The 22,929-nt window shown below is 32.0% G+C and overlaps 1 protein-coding gene across 1 annotated transcript in view; it reads left to right on the top strand.

The window, feature by feature from the left end:
• LOC124366041 (excitatory amino acid transporter 3-like) overlaps positions 1–22,929 on the top strand; it is a 116,569-nt gene that overhangs the window by 65,826 nt on the left and 27,814 nt on the right. The window contains 9 exon segments of the mRNA XM_046822249.1: positions 4,322–4,492; positions 6,388–6,699; positions 7,959–8,001; positions 8,682–8,751; positions 10,390–10,573; positions 12,365–12,598; positions 14,171–14,365; positions 15,742–15,781; positions 15,783–15,877. Of these exon segments, the coding sequence (XP_046678205.1) occupies positions 4,322–4,492; positions 6,388–6,699; positions 7,959–8,001; positions 8,682–8,751; positions 10,390–10,573; positions 12,365–12,598; positions 14,171–14,365; positions 15,742–15,781; positions 15,783–15,877 (1,344 nt within the window).

The raw sequence follows: 22,929 nt of genomic DNA, 5'->3' as shown, positions 1-22,929 counted from the left end.
ATACTATGTTGAAGATGGAGCTTATATTGGCTACTGTTACTTATTACATTTAAACACATTAAACCAATATTTAATACTTTATATTTGTGATGTGCCTGACGAAGATAGCCTTGCTATCGAAAAGCCTCACAAAAAAAGTTTTAAATATTGGTTTAATGTGTTTAAATGTAATAAGTTAACGATAATATGTTTAGGCCTTTAAAGCAATTCAGTTTCAAGTTACAGTCACAGTACAAGTCGTAAACATATTGTTTTCTAATTTACCACAAAAATTTCAAATTTCAAGTCAACGTCTGCGAGCTATCCTGACTAATACAACCATTCGCTGATCGCTGGACGGGCGTCGGAAATGATTCATTGTTTTAAATAGGTCTAAAACTGCTATTTATTATCGACTTGTATATGGAGAGGCTTAATGTGTTATTCATTAGCTATGTTTAATTTTTAAACCTTTCCCAATGGATATAATAGTTCACAAATTGGGGTTTATGACAACAGTGAAGGCCATAAGGTCTTAAAATAGAGATGATTAATGCGATCATTTTACACGTGACTAAAATATTTTTAATGGCGCGAAGCTAATCGTCTGACCCTTGCCGTAACAAACCCGTCTGGGCTCGTTCTTTTTGACAAATTGTGTTTGGCACCTAAAGCGACCTTTGGTCGTGGCCCAAGAAATAGGAGTCCAAGATCAAGTATTTTAAGCTCCCTATAAAAAAATGACACTAGTCGCTCATCCTCTCAAGCCTTTGTCTAGGTAACAGATATAGTGACCACCGTTGTGCTAAATCGGTTTAAATTATTTTGAATTAGTGTGGAATTAATTTACAAATTACTATCGATACTATTAACGGTATTACTAAATATAATACTATCGATAACTAAACTCATACAGTAGTTTTGGATGATTTGATAAACCGTCGTTAAAATGTACTACAAATCTCTTTTTACTTGTGATAAACTAGTGAATTAGAGATCATAATTAATGTTTAAAAATTGACTTAGCAGAATTTATCCACGCCACCTGGATATTGAAAATTTAATTGAAAACACTTTATTTTACGAACAATTCCGATCCCAAACTTATTATACAATACTAAATCATTGTAGCGTATATTGCATCAGAGCTGATGGAGAATTTTACTCAGCATATTAAATTTTCTCCTGGTTGATACTGTTTAAACTCTGATTCTTCCAAGTATATTTATTTGCTACAGTGTATAAATTCATAATATTTGTAAGAAAAATCCAAATAACTTTAATTCAGATAACATTAATTAACTAATGGAAATTAAGCAGCTTTTAACGGTCTGGGGATGCTCGGCTAAAATAATATTATACTCTTAAAATGAGTTGAGCGTCTCAAAAATACATACACTTTTTTAATGAGGGCGAAATCATCATATTGACAAATGAACGTTCCTAATAACTAAAACATACTTTTTATTTATGACGTAACTCATTTAAGCTCTTTCTTCAATTTGAACTATGATTAACTTGGCTGAATTTCAGTTGTCTTGTGTTCAAAGTAATCATAATTCCAAGAATTACAGGGTCTAAGAATTGTTTATTAATCCAAAGACGTTAGGAAATGGAATTTGGAATATAAACACTGGAAAGAGTAAAACGTTCAAGATTTTGTAACAACCTTGTATTTCAAGGAACAGTGAATAATATAAACAACCAGAATAGGATAAAGACCTCTACAGAAAAAATCCCCCAGATAAATGATATGCCATTGTGTTATTGGCTAAGCATTTTATTGGAGGGTTGAAAACTTCATTTCAGTCTGTCTATCTGATATCTGCCCGCACGTTATCTCAAGAAGGAACTAACCTTCAAAATTTGCTTGAAGCTTTATTTTTATATGAGTACCATGAGTTTAATGACCGTGAATGTTACTCTATGGGAGTTGGATGAGTGTTGGCGAATATTCTTACATTGTAATTATGGACAAAAATGAGAAAATTGCAGAATAAATAAATTTTGTAACACACTGTTTCTCGATAACTTTTAATGTGTGACATATTAAAACGAAATGAGATATAAATTTCAAACTGTGGATGTAACCTCATCGAACCCTGTTATGCGGCAAGTAGTGTAGCATACTCCAACCTGGTATTAAAAATTTAGTACTCATACAATTGTAAAAGTGTGTAAACCATGTATTCCATGACATCTACATAAATTGAATAGATTCTATCCACACATTCGGTTTATAGATGTTACTGTTTTGGTTAAATGAAGTAACATTTAAGACCAATTTAATCAATTATGTTGCATAACTTTATCTTTTTGAGTAACGCCGAGTCATACATAATTGAACCTACAAATTTGTTACATCTAATAATATGATATTGTCTCTCTCTCAAGAAGTTTGTCCAATTTGTCTTATTTCATAAATCATGGTGCAAAGGAATTATAACCATACATTATTTGTTGCTCTTCCTTTGAATACAGGTAAGGTTAAACTTAAAAACAGAAGAGCTGTTTATCTAAACGCTTAATTTCATAAAATGTAATAGTTCAAAACTTATACATATTTTATACTCTGTATTTACATATAGTTTTCATAGGCAATCTCTAGGAATATACTAGCAACCGTGTACAATTTTGGTAGTTCTGTTGCGATCGAGCTTTCAACCCGTTGAAACCCACTTGTAAAGTGAAAGACTTTAAAAGCCTTGGAGGGGTTCGTTTAAGTCCCATTGTGTGGCAGAAAGCTCCTAAGCGGGGCCTAAGTCGGAGTTTTTCTGACATAGACATCATTTTTCTTGACTGTGCAAAATTTGTATTGTCAAAGTTATATATTTTTATTATGCTATTTATATTTATATTTGAAATAAGTTTCTGGTGGAAAAATGAAATATGTGTAAACTCAAAATATTTAAGAGTACGTAACAAATTCCTCATGTTTACGTTCCCAGACATTAATCTTTTTTTAAATAGTATTAATATTTCATTCAACTGTCTGTCATAAAAAGTAACAATTTAAATTAAAAATTATCTTGGATCGATATTAATTTTGTTATTATCTTATAACTATCTTTGATTCGGAAGGGTATTTAAAAATCCCGAGTTTGCGATTACTTGTCTGACAATGGAACATTAAAATTTGCTGGTGCTATTATAATAGTATAAAAATACGAATACAATACGTTTTATTAACTAATTAGATGTTTTATCTAAGGAAACTAAAGCTTTATGATGTTCTACGTCAGTATCTGGATAAATGTCTTTTTATAATTAGAAATATAACATTTTTGTTTCGAGGTATATAATCAAGTTTTTGTACTGTTCCAAAAGGACCTATCCCAAACATTTGTATTTTGGAACACTCTGTATGTATAAGAAAGTTTGTCAAAAATTCATAACTTTGATAAATGAGTTTTAACTAGTACAAGCTACCTGATGCATAATGACTACCATCATATATATATATATATATATATATATATATATATATATATATATATATATATATATATAATAGCTGCCATTTATCTTTGCATAATATAATGAGGACACGTGTAGTATTATTTACAAGGTTACATACACTGGGTAAAATTGTACATATAAAAGCTTGCAATTAAGCATTGCTTGAACACATGTAGGTCATCTGCTTTAGAAAAAGGGAAACTCGAGTAAGAAAGGGTGGTTTCTTTCCTACATGTGTAAAAACAATATTTTACCCTGAATTTAAGCAAAAGAAAGAGCAGGCAGAGACAAACGTTTCACATCTTGGGTTCGTCCTTAAACTTAAACACTTAAGTTATTGAAGTACTAAACATTTAAACCCTCAGCCCAAAATGCAATAAAGCCTATTGCCATAACTTTACAGCCTCATGCGTCGAACACCTTAAGAATTCCACCATACCCATTCTTGAATATGTAAACAAATTTCAATGCTCCATTTGTTACGTAGTGAGTTGTCTGCAGGCATTTATAATACTATCAGAAATTTAAGTCTTTATTATTACTGTTAATTTCAACTACATTTTACAGGGTATATTTACAAATTTGTTCGCCGTTGCATTCTGCCATACATAATAAAAATACAAATATAATATTTCAGCTATTTTATGTTTTTCAAAAGTAAAACTGTAATCGGGTAGTTTTTAGATTTATGTTGCCATTAACACATTGACTGTGGAGGACGCAGTTTACTACTATCTCCCGCTGTCCTAATCTCGGGTAGCTCTTGTTGCAGTGAGAAGGTGTTAACAACGTATTCTGAGATGTATAATAATAGTTTATTTCAACCTATGATAAAGGATTGTAGATTGAGACAAGATTCAAGAAGTGTTATCTGTTCTTCCAGGAAGCCGTTATCAGGTGGAGAGGTCCAGCCCCGCGTGATCAAGATGGCGCCGCAAACTCGAGGCCAGAAAGTGAGAAAATGTATAACGAACAACCTCCTGACAATGCTGACTGTAGGGGGAGTTGTGGGCGGAGGTGTCATCGGCTTCACCCTTCGGGCGTCCAAACCCATGTGAGTACTTGTACTCAACTCAACTAATGTCATTTAAGTGCTGCTGTTCTGGCGGCCATCTTAATTTTAACCTCTTAAGAACAATGTTAACTTCTAACACCTTAACGATCTTATATTTAGTCGTCAAACTGTTTTGAGAGTTGTCTAATTTTTAAAACAAATTAATACGTATCCGAATGTTTCGTTTTGTGTTTTATACATTTTTGTTGGTTATTTATAAAAAATAAATTTTTTTTAGACATTTTCAAAAGTCTACGACCAAATATAAGGGCATCAAAGTTTAACACTTTCCTTATGGGGTAAAACTTAAGCGCTTTAGGAAGCGCTCTTGGAATTTAGAATACTTTACATTTACTTCTTATTTAACTTTGTACTGTATTTAAGTATCATTTTTATACAAAGTAATATACTTAATCATTATACTCAATAATAAATCATATCTGGAAACGATTTACCGTGTAGTAAACAATCGTCTCCTAAGGGCCCAAAATGCATCCGGTGTTAAGTGGAACGAATAATTTAAACAGTGGTACAAGCTTTGATTTAGGATAAAAAAGTCATCCATAGTTCTAGCAAAAAATCGATATTTCATTCGCTTAACATAATCCTATAATAGTAGTCCAAATAAAACACCTCAATAACGTAAGGTTCGAATGCTTTTTATTCGAAACACGTTAACTTGGGAAACATCTACTTCTAAAAATTCAATTCCTTTAATTTTAGTGCATTCCATATGTATTTTCAATAACTTACACTGAATTGAGAAAAGAGGATTCGGGCCCGAGTCAGGCATAAAATACAAAAAACGCGGTATTTGAAAGGGAATAAGTAATGCTTGTTAGCCTTTATTTAGATAAGCAGAAGTAAGTCATAAATGGTCTACATTGTTCTCTATCAATAAAAATAGCGCCTCCCAATCCATGTTTTGGACGGAATAATCAATTTTAGAGGAATAAGCAGCACTTTAAAAGGAGGCAGAACTCCTTTGGTATTGGTATTGCCAATTTTTTCGGTTAAAGATATTAGCATTAACAATTAATATAAAACTATTCCAAAGTGTTAAAAAGTTTTGGGCCTATACATGACAGTATGCATAGGCCTTTTTGATTTACATTCGGCCAATAACGGTCAATGTGAAACGTAATTGCCTATTGATAAATAGACGAAAAATGTTTCCTCAAAATTTAAAAATCACCTAAAAACCTGTAGAACTAAAAATTAAATTTATCATCCACACGTTACAAAAAACAGCGCTTGTATTAAAAACAAAATTTCTGTCTTCAAATCGGACTATTCAAAATTTAAAGAAAGATAGATAAAGAAAAAATTAATTTGATCGTTAAAGACTTTCAATCACTTTTAGCCATGCTTTCAATTTACCAACTGCTGAAAAAATATACATTTGTTCTATTTCAACTTTTAAACTAAGCATAAATCAATAAACATTTTTAAATGTTGCCTTTATAATACGATAGTTAGTAGTTATCGTCAATAGAGTTGTATATGAATGTAGTAATCAAATTTTAAAATATTATACTTTAAATACTTTTTTGACGTACTAATGTAATTTAAATTCCATTAGTGTTGCACTACATTATTTAAATACGTTTTTTTAATAGATACTAAAATAGTAGCCTAAAAAGTATTTAAAGTAAAAAGATTGGGAAATAGTTTTAAGTATTCTTTTTTTAGAGACGCCGTTTCACATATTATAAATATTATATGATAAATATTATTTTCGGACTAATTAGTACAAAAACTAATAATTGCCTACTTGATACGAGGAATTACATTGTTGTTCATTTCATTCCCTAATCAATTATCAGTACTAGCACGGATCTAAATTATTAAGACTTATTTACTATGTTAAATCTAAAAATCCTCATTTTTCCCAGATGGACACCGAGAGAAGTGATGTACGTTCAGTTTATCGGAGAGATCTTCCTGAACATGCTGAAGGGGCTGATCATCCCTCTGCTCGTTTCCTCGATCGTCTCGGCCATCGGCTCTCTGGATCTCTCGCTCTCCAGCAAGATCGGGTTCCGCGCCATAGCCTACTACGTGGCCACCACTTCCCTGGCCGTGTTCCAGGGCATCGTGCTGGTCTCCGTGATCCAGCCAGGACGTTACAGCGGCAATGAAAACATCACCCGTAAGGGCACCTCCAGGAACGTTACCACAGCCGACACCCTCATGGACTTGGCCAGGTGAGTCCTAGTTCACAGATTTTACAGATAGTAGAGGTTTAGTTCCCAGTAAAGTAGTTAAGCGTGCAATGTGATGTAACGGAAGTGGAAGGAGAGAGCTCAGCCTTAAACAATATTTTCTCATTTTAGCAGCTATGTCTCATAACGTACAGATACAGAACAAAAACTATACACGAATATGCTATTATTTACATAAATACGGAGTGTCCTTAAATTACTCTATTAAACGACTTTACTATTTTTACGGACCACTTGATGGACCTATCTAGCTTAGTTTACCGCCCGTCTGCCCGTTTGTGTTAAATAAAGTATTAGAATTAAGTAATGGCAGTAAATTCATGCCTTGCATAACTTTTAGCCTAATAAAGACATGTTCTTTGTAAGTTTCGTACAATGTCATTTGAGGTACCAAAATGGTGGCCATAAAAAAGTGCAGATTGTGATAATTCCATGACTGGACATTCTACGAAAAGTTTACAAGAGCAGTAAAACGTGTTCATTAAATATTTCAATACCAAGTTAGTTTTACTGCGAAAAATAATAACGGTTCATAAATATTTTAGTGAGCGCCATCCCAAACTTAACATTGTTATTAATTTCGTTTCACCGGTTATTACATTCCAAAACTTTATTACTAACTGCTTTAGTCATTGTTGTTGCATTTTTTTAACATTTCTCTGTATTAACTAACACTTTTACAGTTTTGGATTTTATAATTTTATTTAGTTCAAAGACATAATGTTGGTCTAAATAACAGGCAGACAGCCAGTCGGTAAACAAGGCAAGATATGACTATACACATTTATATGACATTTCTTTCTTAAAATATGAAAGATCATGTGGTAAGTTTTGATAGAGTTATTTATGGGCATTCTGTTTTAATATATAGTTTCATTGTAGTAAGTATATAAAAAATTGTGTTTTTTTGTTCGCTTTAACAATAACTCTATAGTTTTAGCACTATTGTTTTAGTAATGGACTGATTGTGTTTACTACAAATCTAAAATATAAACAAAATTGTCTTATACACAAAAATATAGCAAATAGCCTACGTAGTTTAATTAGTTTTCTTTCTAAACTTGATGTTTAGTTATTATAATGCAGGAGTGTAATATGGTTTTACTCTCACCTGGAGTTTTTTATCTGTCCCTATTATCCGACATGTTTGGCTATCCGATGTCACAGCTTCCTGTTGTCGGATATTCCGGATAAACGAGACTTTTCCATAATAGTTACTCTTAAATGGTGTTGTGTTGCAGGAGCATGTTCCCGCCAAATCTCGTCCAGGCCTGTACTCACCAGGTAAGCAACCCTTACAATAGTAGAATATTAAGTGAGAAAACCTTTATTCAGACATACGGTAGAAAAAATGTTTGAATAAACCTTTTATTCCTCTTTGTGAGCATAATTTAAACAAAATTAAAGTACACATTTCGGGTCAATACAACTTTTCTAGGATGTCGTATTTTATTGTGTATTAGTATCGATTTTATAGAATTATTGATACGAATTAAAGGTATAAAATCGGAAATTGATATTCTTTAGCTTACAAAAGCTACATTCACTATTGACTATTTCATTTGTGCATAGCCTTAGCAAAGTATAAGTAACCATCGCCATAGGCAAAGTGAACTTGTTCAGTGGTCTATTGATTGATAAAAATATAGTATGTTTGAAAATGTTCAGAATTAAACACGAGGCTTTGTAAAATCTGTAAATACTATTACCATTATTACAACTCACCCAACATGACACACTTATTCACCAGTATATTACGTAACTAAATACTTACCATAATGTAAGTAGTATCTACTTTCTGATTTCTGAGTATTGTATGTACTTTGGCAATGTTCTACTGCAATCGCCTGGTGAAACATAAATTGATAAAATAATTCTAAGTTTATTTAAATACAAAAATCTATAAACAATTTATGTTGCTCTGCTATGTTCAATGTAATTGACTGATGACTGTTTGGTTGCAGTATCGGACGGTACTCACTTTCGACGACAGTGAAAACCACAAGGTAGCAGACGTTCTGAAACAGGACCCCAGTAAGTAAAAACATGTCAATTTATATATCAGTACCATCTATCGTTAAAATATTTCTTAAGTCTGACTAGAAACGGAAGTTGAAAAAGAGCGTTCTCTAAAACTTAGTTAGTTAATTAATATTAAGTTAGTTTTTAAGTGGTTTTAAAATGTATTAACTAAATGAAACCGACAACAATTAATTGAACTTTGGTACAGTTCATGTATTTGAAACGTTCTTATTAATGAGAGAATAGAGTCAAAATTCAATTTCGAGTTCCTGTTAGTTGAGTAAATTTAATTAATAAATAGATCTAAATTATCATTTTAAAACGTAAATTTATAAAATTTATTGCAAAAAGTTAATAGAGTACATGCCCTTATTGCTAAAGGTATAGAACTTATACTCTTACTAAAAATTGTTATAGAATTAATATCTTTATTACAAAATATATAAAACTCACTCCCTTACTGAGAAAAGGTAATAAAATGTATACTATAATTTCAAAAAGAAATAGAGAATTAGTACACTTATTGCAACAATTATAGATCTCATACCTTTAATGAAACATATTAATATAATTCATACCCTTATTTGCAACAGGCAATACAATTCATAGCCGTATTGCAAAATTTAATAAGGTTGTATAATTCATACTCTTATTGCAAGAGGCAATAGAACTCATAATCTTAATACAAAGAGTAACAAAACTTTTACCCTTATGGAAAAAGGCAGCATAATTCATACTATTATTTGAAAGTGGCCGTAGAATTCAAAACCTCATTTCAAAATGTAATACAATTCATTCATTACTTATTGAAAAAGGTAACGTAATAGAAAACCTTCTTTAAAGAGACCATAGAACTAAAAATGCAGAAAATAATGAAATTCGTATCTTTATTTTAAAAGATAATAGGATTCATTTTTATGACGCGAAAGGCAATAGAATTCATATTCTTATTTTCAAAAGGAATCGATATTGTCAAAGTATACAATCATATAGCTCTCCTCTTTTTTCTAAACCTAAAAAATTTAAAATCTTCTATTTAATATCCGACATGCGGTGGACACTCGTCTACACTAAATTGAATAAATCCACTAAACCGTCCGGAAATTTTTCTGCATGCATTCATTTGTGGACCTGATTATATATATTCTTTAATTATATACTTACTATTATTGTTAAAACATTCTATAGTTATTTTTTTTATTTGTGTCACGCTGACTGCTAGAAATAGGGAATCATTTATTGGGTCCAGTATTGCGCACACTAAAACCTTGGTTTATAATCTAACACACTGATTAGAAGAAAGATTAAAATTGGCATCCTACAATCTGAAAAAGACAAATAACTTGTTAGTTCAGTATCAGTGATCGAGAGCAAAGTTTAGAAAGTACATTATTAATGATATTTGTTTTGTTTTAAAATTTGAAGAAATATGCTTGCTATGTTTCTGCATTGTTAGTGGGTCTAACAAACACCACAGCCAGACAGAGTAAAAATTAATTGACAGCAGATTGTAAGCAGTAGATGTGTTTGTTTTGTACATTAAAAGAGACTCTATGAGTATCCTGAATATCATGTTAAGTGTAAGTTAAGCACGATGCTTGATCTAGTTATGTGCGTTAATTATTTTTAACATTAGTTTATTTCCCGCAGAAAATCTGTACACCTGGACCATAAGCAACGAATTCACCGAAGGGTCCAACGTACTCGGATTGGTCGTATTCGCTGTGGTCCTCGGCATTGCGATTGGCCGTATGGGCGAAATGGGCAAACCCTTGCTCAAGGTATTCGAGTCTCTGGGGGAGGCCATGATGGTCATCACCAACTGGGTTATCTGGTGAGTTTCACACCAGAGTTCAGCAATCAGGTCTTAATGTTACTGAATTGCCAATGAGATTAACATCTGGAAAATATTATTCATTTATTCAACAGAAAAAAAACTAATTTACAATACAGTATGTTTCACACAGTTTAATATTGTAGTCGGAACTAAATGGCTTCAAGAATAATAGTGTATATGGATAATATAGATTACTAATGCTTAGTAGTAAACAGTTCATGAAATCAAATCAAATCAATCACGTAGCTATGATGGGAAGAGTTGATTCAATGTGCTGTTGAGCTTAACAAGTCAATCTTCCTGCCAGTGCAACGTTTGGAATCTGACGCTGTCACAGTCTTTTCTCTTGGAATCTGGAGACACAATCATCTGAAGAGATCCAAAAAACGTCGGTGACGATGAAGCGCATGGTGATCTCTTTAGAGTATCTAAGAGAACATTTATTCTTATAGTCACCTGAATAAGTTCGCTTTGAGCTTCTTTGTCTCCGACGTTTTTGGATCTATTCAGACGATTATGACTCCAGATTACAGGAGTCAGGTCTGTAACAGCGTCAAATTCCAGACGCTGGACTGAGAGAAAAGTGAACTGGAGCTTAACTCAACGTTCACAAGTACAAGGCATTAGGGCTAATTTTGAAAGTATTATATTAAAAACGTATTATGTCAACAAAATAAAATCCTATAAACAACAACAAACAAATAAAGTTATAAAAAGTATACGTACTGTAGTACACCGCAGTACACAACAGGCATAGAATAAACTTTAAAAACATGTTGAATCTGGAGCTTATAATGTCTACTATTAACTTAACCTTGCCATCGAAAGGCCTCACAAAAATAAAAGTTTTAAGTATTGATTTGTGTTTTTAACTGTAATAAGTTTTAATAGAACACGATTTTACAAACCTCACACCTCATATTGGAAGAAAATAAATGTGCTTATACAAACATGACACGCTTTTCCGTAGATCCGATATTATAAATAACACCAGCCTTTAACAAGCACTACAAGTTTAGCAGTCTTAATAATATCTCTTTAGGTTAGCCATTTAATAACTATTACAATAATAATACAAAATGGAGGACATATGTCAGATAGAAAACTGTATATTACTGCTAATTAAACATTTAAAACGATCACTGGATGAAACTGGATAAGAATTATGAATGAACTATCTCAGGTCATTGTGATATAAAATAGCTAACAGTCTTGTTAGTTAAGAGTCACAAGCTTATTGAATACTTAGCGAAATTTGTTCAGTGTTTCACAAAGTCATAAAACCTAAATCAATGGCTAACTTTGCCGCCACAGCAATCCTAATTAATTAAAATCTTTATCAATTTTACTAAACATCTACTATTTTATTTCATTATTAAGTTATTGTACATAATGACAACTATGTTATAAAAAACTGTAGGTTACGTAAGAAACCGCACATTTTAATCTTATAGATTATGATGGAATATCGTGTAGAATCATGTAGAATTTTCTACATATCTAATTGGATTGTCAATTGACGGAAATTAAAAACCTATTTTTGTTTTGTTTTCTTTTCAATCCATAAGACAACAATTTTTATTTCATTGCTCTTAAACTCATCATCAATATTACTCCTATAAATCTCACTGTGAACAACTCCTAAAAATAGAACTTTTGTACTTGATTCACTCCAAAAGCCTAATCGTATCAAAACAGATAAAACACTTTAACGGCCATGTTTCATGAAAATCTGTTTAACTTTATCAATTTGTCAACATCTAGTCTCATATCGTGCAATCTGTCTAGGATATCTCCACTCGGTGTGCTGTTCCTGGTCTGCTCAAAGATTTTGAGCATGGACAGCATCACTACAGTCTTCCATCAGCTGGGAATGTATTTCTTCACTGTGCTTCTCGGCCTCTTCTGTCACGGTTTTGTCGTGGTCCCGCTCATCTACACAATCGGAACGCGGAAAATGCCCTTCAGGTTTATCGCCAACATGACCCAGGCCATAGTGACTGCATTTGGAACAGCCTCCAGGTAGGGTACATTTGAAGTTCTGCTGGCAACCAAGCTTGCATATATTTAATCCTAAAGACCTGTTACAGAAATAAGTCTATGATTTTATAGACAATTCGTTGTCGAAGTGTTTAATTCAGTTCGTTACGACCAAGTTTTTACTACAACTTTAAAATAAGCTAGATAACCTTTTCACTCTTCGAGATCCCGAACAGTGTGCTTTCCACTAGTAGGTAATGCTTTAAAGTTATAATATTAGTTGGAATGTAAGTCTAAATTACGCTACGTAATACTCTTCAACCTTCAAATAAACACTCTGACTGCAATACTTTTAAATAATTACTTTTTATAAGCTTAGTAGCGATATGGTTTTAAAATTATCTTAGCATTTCATTTACCGACTGTCTCATCATTAGCTGTTACATTACAACCTACTACTCGCTCCTTCGGTAGTCAAAGTTGTTATACAATTTATTCATAAATATTTTGTAATGATATCATTTATATGGGAGAATTTTATTTATTTACTGTAAGCTATGCATTGTATATTTTATATTATAATGGAAGGTATACTATTATTAGCCGTTTCCTCCCTTGCCAGAATCAACAATGTGACCGTTTGTTGGGTTCCTGATCATGAGGGGATCCCTGGGAACGAAAGAGTTGATGCCCTGGCCAACCGGGGCTCAGCGACAATTATGACGGACTCCCAACCGTTCTGCGGTGTTCCAAGGTGTGAATAATCTAGGGTTGTTTCGAAATGGGTTCGCGCGGAGCATGAGAGAAGGTGGAGGTTGCATCCGGGCTTGAGAATGAGCAGAATGGTATCACAGATGCCTTCCTCTAGGGTGGCGTCGGACCTTCTCTGATTAAATAGATCAATGTCTTCTCGGGTTATTGGTCTTATCACGGGGCATGGTCACCTGAGGAAGAATCTTCACAGAGTCGGCATCCTTCAGGAGGATCCGCACTGCAGAATGTGTAATGAGCAGGATGAAACTGCTGAGCACCTGCTCTTTGACTGACCTTCAATAGCAAGGCAGCGGTATGCCATCTTTGGTAGTTTGGAGAGGGGTGGTCAATTTCCCCAGGAGGACCTGATAGGTTGTTTTCGGCGGTTTGTGGAACTGTTGAAATTATAGACTGGTAGGCCTCATGGTGTATTTCTGGGGTGCGCAAAAAGCCCTTGAGGCTTAAGTGCATGGCAGTAGGCCGCCCAAGGAAAAAAATACTATTATTATAAATTTTCAAAATAAATATTTGAACATATGATTAACACTGTATTTATTTATTCAATACTTTGGTAGTTTTCCATTTTAAACAATTGAAACTCAGAAGTTTACACGGTTTTGTTCATTAATGAAATGTTTTATAAACTTTTTATCATTATAACATATAATTATGACATTTTTGGTAAATTTATCATATCGCTGAGCTTAATTATTTTCCATTTATTTATGACATTTAAGATGTTTTAACTGTAAACTATGTTTTTTCCTGAAAATTGTATTTTGACTTGCTACACATTGTGACAAATTTGAATATTTCTTAGCATCCATTGACATATGTTGACAAAACTCTGTTGATTCACAGTTCCGCCTCACTGCCAGTATCGATGTCTTGCCTGGAGGAGAAGAACCATGTTGACGAGAGGGTATCCAGGTTCGTGATGCCTATAGGAGCCACCATCAATATGGACGGAACCGCACTTTACGAGGCGGTCGCGGCACTCTTTATAGCCCAAGTGCGCGAGGTCCCTTACAGCTTCGGCAGCATCATAGCTGTCAGGTAAGTTTATGAGGTCGTTTTGACCATAGATTGTGTCATAATGATCAGGCAAACTACTAGCCATGGCAAATTGATGAGGACATAGTTGCAGTAAATCACCCATAGAATAAAAATTAAACCTTTTAATACTTACGTTTCTTGAACAGAAAATTAAATGAGTGATTAACTAGCTTAAAATAACGAACGTTAGTATCCAGCCAAAACAAATGTAATTTTTTAATGCAATTCTTACAACCAATACCTAATTTCGAAAAATGCAATGGGGACCAATGACTTGTGCAAATATTATTTGAGACCAAGGATAATTCTTTACAGAGTGTTATGCGGTGGTTGCATAAGTTTTTACTACTGCTAATTTTAATCTGTTCATGAAATTATAATGGCACAAACACTATCTCCCCTGTGGATAGACTGATGTGGTTGACCAATTACCGAGCAAACTGCTAGGATCTGTATTTTCTCTCAATTAATTAGAGTAATAAGTACTCTTTCAATATAAACACACATATTTCAATTAGTTTTAGTGTAACCATGCTGTTGACAGCAAGTACATTGTACAAGGTTCCGATTGACTATTGAGTATTAGAGTTTTATTTTTGAAAACATAAATGTTTCTAAATCGAACTTACATTGCTTTCTGTAATTTAAACTTCAAAGAAGAACAGAGGTAACTTCTCCTTCATGCGTGAAAGTTCATATGAATTGGTGACGGCTACAACTGTGAGTTCCACGGTCACAGTTTTGAAGTTTATTGACGAATGCAGGTCACGAATAACAAATTGAAAAGGTTAATTAACCGATCGTCACGAATTTTATGAATGAAAATATACATTATGATCATTTTAAATATTTCACTTGAGTAAATTATACATACTCATGCATCTTGAATTGTGACATGTCATTACTTAGATTGTTATGTACTTATTTAAGATGTATTACAGATATCCTTAGTTACATTATTTTTAATAAACTTTTTTTAATCTACAAAATTAAGAAAAGCAAATTGTTCGTACACTACCAGGAAACTATTGGTTATAGAAATGTTAAAGGTTTACATAAGAATCCATGTTTCCAGGAACTAGACCGAAACCACGTTCTGTTGGTGAACTTTTGAAACAGGCATCGTCAAACTTACCAAATAAATATTGCCAAAAATGCCAAAAGAAAGTATTAATGAAAGTGAGATTAATACATATTTCACACCGTCACGTTATTGAGCTAGGATGCAGCACAATAGAGTTCCCTGTCCTCTACTGAAACAAATTCCATACTCAATATGAATACCATCCATCAACTAAGAGTCCTGATATAATTGTAAGTAATAGTTTTTTTGACACTTCACACCCAGGACACTGACTGATAATTTCATGTTCCAGTATAACCGCGACATTCGCCAGTATTGGAGCAGCCGGTATACCCACAGGCCGGGCTGGTAACGATGGTCATGGTGCTGGACACGGTGGGTCTGCCTGCGGAGGATGTCACCCTCATCATCGCCGTCGACTGGTTGCTGTAAGTAGCCAACTTGCTCTGACATGCCTCTGGCACAGCTTGCTTTTCCATGCACTTGTTGGTTCTATGGGGTAGTTGGTGTTCACTAGAAATACCCCAGTGTACAGGACAGCTGGCCTTTCCTAGCGAACTGCTCATTTCATTTCAGCAGTAAACCGTAGTATGCATGCATTGTGATAAAGCCAAAAACTACTATATAAAAAATTCTGAAAATGTTTTCTATACTTTCAACTTCTATTAATTATAATCTTTATATCAGTAATGGTTGTTCATTTACCTACTGCTTCTACATTATTGTGTGGTACGACTAATGTTTATGTTTTTCATTTCAGGCTTTGGTCTAAAAGCAATAAAAATTATTATTTAGAATTTTAAAACTATTTCTTGTCAGATTTTTGTGTACGACTGCATTGTTTTAAAGAGAACTGAGTTGATTCTCTAAACTAACAACGAACAGAGTAAATAAATGGTAGTTATTGTACTTCTGACATGAACAAAAGTCATACTAAGAATCACAATAATAGGTTTTCTACTTTATTACGTCTATTATCTTGGTACTATTCAGTGTTTTGTAATTTTTCTAAGGGAGTATTTAAATGTACACATTTTTACAGCTTATTTGAACATTTCTTATTTTATTTTAATGAAAATGGTTGAACCCCTTACACTTTGCATATCGGATCTTGTCCAATATCGCTATTTTTTCCATTCCACTCGTATGTCGGAAGGCATCCGACATTGTAATTATGTCACTTTACTTCATTTTCAGCCTGTCTGCGTTGTCTCTGATAGATGTTGTGATGGCAGGGCATTCGATCTCACGGCAATGTGTTAAAAAAGGTCATGCCCCAACTAACAATGTGTAATGTAAATGTAGGAAATGAGGTCATTCATAAATAGAGCAACTGTTGTCAAATATACCACCACCACCACTATATCCTTTTGGGCCTGAGCTATGAGTACTGTCACGTTTGTTACGTTTTCCAGTGTGGGAAGAACATACCAATACCACTATGTATATTTTCGTAAATACTAGAATCATCTTCATTGTCTAACTCATCAATAACTTCCTAATCAAAACGAATATACGTACTCTGTATTTGGTAACATCATATTGAGTTACTGACGTGAAATCTTCTGAAAATATTTTCGGAACTTGCTATCATAACAAAGTAACAACACCCAGGACATGACAGTCATTACCTGTTATTATTAGGCTATTAGGTCCCTGGGCATGACGAGCGATCACAACGCCAATCCGAAACATCGCAGATCGGTAAAAACTAAGTAATTATAATGTTGGATACCGTCTGACATACGAGTGGAGTGGTTGTAAGGGAAACGTTGGCGACTGCAAAACCTACTGAAAATCCTGATCTTCAACCTGCAGAATATTTTGAAAGATATCCTATCCTGTTAAAAAAACTAAACTTGTAAGTATATTTTTTTGCTTGACACAATAAATTAAAAATATGATCACTAGTTATCTAAAACTAGTGATCATTCAATGAAAATGTGTCAAAAAAGTATGAGCTGAGAGAAAAATATGTCCAATTGGAAAAGTTTCTGACCACTCTAGGGTTCACAGAATGATTCGATATTCTCTAAGTAACCAGGTAACAGATGTGACTCATCCTGTTTGAATTTGATATGTATATTACAGGTATTTTTTTCAAAGTTTCAAGTTTTGGATTTCACTCACATTGTAAATATATATTATTTTCCTTGTTTTTTTTTGGTTATTTTTCCAGTATAATTTGGGAAATTTCTTTCTTGTGTCTATCTGCTATTGGTTTATAACTTCATATTGCAATAATTTATGTCTTCTTCTACAGTATAATTATAACTACAATATTATTTTGACTTTCATCGCGTTGAATTGTTTACTTTTAAGTTATTGTAGATAATGTATATAATTTTGTATTATCATCCATCGCTTAATGTTTAGGCTATAGTAATCAACAGTTGGTGACTCAACATTTATACTTATTTTGTATGTATTAGCACATTATGTATACAATAAAATCAAAATAAATTTTAAACACTTGTATTTTTATGTTTTGCATTATAATATTTATAAATATAGCTTAACAAAACATTTTATAGACAGTATTAAACCAATAAAGTATTAAACATTTTATAATTTGAAAATTGTTTTCATATCAGTTTAGCCTACAATTAAAAGTTGGAGCAATCTTCTAATGCAAATACTTTTTTTTTTTTCAGAAAAATATAAAATAATCTAATGCAATAGAGTAATACATATTGAACATGAAAATCATATTCTTGCTACTCGTAACTTAAGTGATTTCGACGTGTTTATACATCATTTTCATATTCATCATTTTAAAAGCATATTTCATTAAACATTTAATAAACTATATTTAGAGGCAGAAATTTACTAAAATTGTTTCTTGTTACAATCACAAATTGTGAACAAAGTTTAAAAATAACTCATAAATAAGTAAATAAAATAATTTCGTAAATATAAAAAAGTTGGTTAACAAGTGTCAAAACGTTTTTAACATTTTGTTGAAAGTAATATAAGTGTTTATATGTAAATAAAGATTGAGATACGTCTAAAAAAGTATTAATTGTGGTTGTCTAATCATTATAAATGTGTTATATTGCATATTTAGCTTATAACTATATTTATTAAAACACTGCTTATAAATACAAATATTTATTTGTATTAAGTTATTATACAAAATATTTATATTAATCTTTAGTTCATCGCTATAGATTATAATGTCTAATACTAATGTATTTAGCAGCTTTATACAGTAGTATTATTTTTAAACAATTGTTTTCAGTTGTCTAAACATGCTTTTATAGAATTAAATATTTATATTATATTTTATAACGCTAGTATCATTATCACAAACAGTGTGGAATAAAACGAATAATTTTATTTGACTATATTAAGTTTAAATAATGAACTTTATAATTTTGAGTCTACAATATTCATTACAATAGTATTTAATTATATTAATTTAAATATTTGAAACTAATTATTAAACCAGTAGCTGACTTAACTCGTACATAAACAAAAATGTATGCTATTTATGTTTTAATGTACAATTTATGAAAATATAATGTTATGTTTTACTGTAGGTGTCCAATTATACTAAATTATTACTAAATAAAAGTGAAAAGTAAGAATGAAAGTCCCAGTGACCAGTGTGGTATTTATCTTTTGAAATTTTACTTAACATTTATTGATCTTACAATACGGTACATATTCATAAATTTTAAATTATAGAGATATTATTTTAATAATTGGTCTTTAAAAGTATAATGTGGAAAGTAGCCAATATAGCCAATATGTTTAGATAAATTAATATGTGGTTTACTCTGCACATATTTGTAATTATTTATCTAATTATGTAAATATTTTAGACTGTTATTTAAAAACGAAATATAGGCCGTTACTTATTTAACACCATATTTCTTATCTGACAATATTACTAAATTTTTTTATCTGTCCAATACATTTACAACTTAAACATTGTGTTATAATTGTACCATTACTGCATATTCATAATGAAAAACTGTACTTGTAAACAACATTAAATTTTAATGTTCATTTATAATAAAATATATCAGTACACGCAAGGTTAATTCACTACAAATTTTAGTTTAAATGATTAAACCGAGATAAAGGGATAATCGAGTTTTATTTCAAACGATTTAAAAAAACATTTTAATTCATTTATTAATTTTACTAACTAATCTTAAAATACTAGTCAGCTGCATTTAAAACTAACGAAAGTATTTCAGCAGTTGTAACTAGTATATTCATACATTCACCAAGAAAAACACTATTAACTGCATTAAAGTAAGCCAAGTGTTATGGAGTGTTCGCAAGATACATGTAAATATATCGTAAAGCATTCGAGCTTTTGCGAGTAATTCAAATCTAGGATTGTTTTAATTACTTTTAGAAGGCTCTTTGTGATAATATAAAAATATTTCCTGTGACTAATTATTGCAAATGTAATATCACTCCACATAGTATATACGAGTACTTTTTATTTACAAAATCGTATCGTTTCTTAATATGAATTGTTGAAAAGTTCAATTTACATATTGCTTCAAAAACACGTCGTTAATATGATAGTATAATATTACGACAATACAAAAACCTATTTGTAACTACTGTGTAAAAATTCTAAATATCTTCCGCCAATTTATCTTTATTTTTAAGTAGACCTTTTTATTTAATAAGGATATAATCTCCCGAAGTCTTTTCTGTAAGCATGTATATTTTATGGCAAACCGCCATAACTTCATAATTGATAATTACTGATAGGGATTCTTATCCATTTACCGGATTAAGACTACGTGGATCAAATTTGACTTCCTTTAAAAGTAGTAAGAGAAAGTGTTTGTTGTACCTATACAAATAATAACACTGGTACAAAGACTAAACCCCATGGGACACCATACTTTACCCTTTTGATATGAAATTAGTATTATTGCTTGTTTTATTGTTTCTTATTTGAGTTATCTGAGTTTAAGTCTTCCCATTTCAAATGTAAACTGTCATGTCAATACATTAATGTATCGTTCAAATCAAAGAATAATGTCGAGAATTCAACAGCCTGTATTATTCTCTCCAACTTTCTTTAATTTTTTTCTATTCTTTATTGTTGTATTCTATTCCTGCTGCACATAGTGCTTGGTGTCGGTGTTCTTTGCAGCTCCACCTTGTCCTCTTCATCTCTGCACGCTTCGCTCTCCGTCTGTCACCAATGTTGTATTGTCCGACGGTGCGACTCGCACGGGGTACCTCTATTGGAATGAACTTCATTTCATTAACTCTCTTTATTCCAGAGACCGTTTCCGCACGACAGTCAACGTTTTAGGTGACGCTATAGGGGCGGGTCTGGTCGAGCACCTCAGCCGAGCAGAGCTCGACCAGCTAGGCGAGGCCGACACAGTGAAGATGAGGAAACAGTCGGTCGCAGAACGGACCAAGGACTGGAGCAACACGCCATTGTGAACCGATCATCATAGTTCCGGACACCTAACAACTGTTCCCCAAGGACTGTCTGCAGACAGACTGCATCTATCATGACCCAAATATACACGAAATCACTTTACACTTGTGCCAATGTAATTATTAGTTCTATATGATTAACGTCAATGTGAATCATATAAAACCATAATTTTTATATTTTATATGCTGAGATGCTTCTAATTCATTTTGTGATAAGGTTTAAACTAAGTATACTTGACGGAGGCAACTTTTGCAAATATGTGTACTATTTTATTACAAGAAAATGCTAGTCATTTACTTTTATCTTCTAGTTATGTAGTTGGAACGATCTAAAATATGTTTTGTTTGGTGTTTTATATTCGAGCTTTTGATTACAATATATTTGTATAAGTAACGTAATGTAATAAAATATTTTTGCAATACTTACAGTGCACTCACTATGCCTGAAACAGTATATTTATTATTTCAGTGTTTCCGTATTTTTATTAATTTACTGCAAATGAATAGATTGATCACTAGTGAGTTGGTTTCCTTATTGGACGCTAACAATTTTAAAACATAAAACCGCTGTTAGATAAGCAAAATCAAACTCAATTTTTAACTTGACAGCACATTTTTTAACGTTTTTTGGTTGTTGTTGTTATAAGCTGATATTCTAACATCGATTAGTGTCAATTCAATCTGTAAATAAATATAAAGTACAACTAACTTAAGTTACATCTAGTGTAATTGTAACTTGTTATACTCTTTTCAGTGTGCAATGTTTGTTATATTAAATTCGTCTATTTGTGTTTGTGTGTTCGTAGTTACTGTGTGGTGTTTCAATTATTTCCTTTTTAGCTCTCAACTAATAGTTCTTTAATTTTGTTATTTTAATATTAGATTAGTTTTGAAACTGATAAGTTGATGCAGTTCATTCAAGTTTAATTGACAAACTAAATCGCATGTTTGCATGTGGGTGAGTTTTAACTTTTAATAAAGTTCTTAATCTGTTTTTGTCATACAGTTTCAGACTGCCATCTTAAATTATAATAAGCAACCATTCATAATATTTTATTACGAGAAAATTTTATGTTTACATTCAAGAGGACTTTGAGAGAATGAAATTTCGTCAGCTCTTTGAGAAAATACCAACAAGTTTACCAACAGATACTATGTTTTCTGAACATTATGTCCCTCAGTGGACGAGTCAAATGTTACTAACGGAGCTATAAAAATGTTTCTATTCTTTATTTATTATAATAATTTACATGGAAAATGGAACCCATATATGATTATTTGGTATATATCATGTTATAGTATAAGAATGCATGTCAATAATAATCAGAATGTTTCCATTTGTAGGTGGACCGTACGAGATAGATCTAGCGTTATTGAGTAATATTAAATAGTAGTAACTTCAATAAATCTACGAATTAAATCTTAAAATTATCACTTCAAAAAAGTATTAATTGTAAGATTTTTAATGGATTATTTTAAATTTCCTAAAAGTGTTTTTTAGCTTCCAACCTTATAGAAGGGATTAACCTTTAGGGGTTAAATATAAAAGGAGATGTCTTCCCCGGCCATGAAGATATTATTATTAACTTCCACGGTCAGAAACTAATATTATTAGTTTCTTGTGAAGTAAAATAACGATATTCATGTACACCTTTGCCTTTGTTACTTAAATTAGCCATAAAAATTAAATTGTTTGTACCAATCCTTATGCATGCCCAAGAATCTCAAAACCATCAACACATTAATCGGCTAATACACCTCGGCCGTTTTTGTTTTTAATCTTTTCCTTCAATTTTCTTATTTTGTTAGATGTCATATTAGACACTTCCATACGTAATCACCTATAAAAAAAGATGTCTAGACGATTTTAGCGTATATTCTGATAAGTTCTGTGCCTGACTCAATTGAACAAGTCTTCAAGGGGACCATTCGTAAATTTTTCTCGTTACTGCCCAGTTTTGGAAGTAAAGTGCTTCTAGAACCCTCAATTAACTTAAAATTCTATATACCTTTAGATTTCAGGATGGCGGCAATTTACAATTTTGCAATC

This window comes from Homalodisca vitripennis, chromosome 7 (assembly GCF_021130785.1).
Source record: "Homalodisca vitripennis isolate AUS2020 chromosome 7, UT_GWSS_2.1, whole genome shotgun sequence".
Taxonomy (NCBI): Eukaryota; Metazoa; Arthropoda; class Insecta; order Hemiptera; family Cicadellidae; genus Homalodisca; species Homalodisca vitripennis.
The sequence above is the reverse complement of the archived record's forward strand: the minus strand, read 5'-3'. Positions and strand labels throughout refer to the sequence as shown.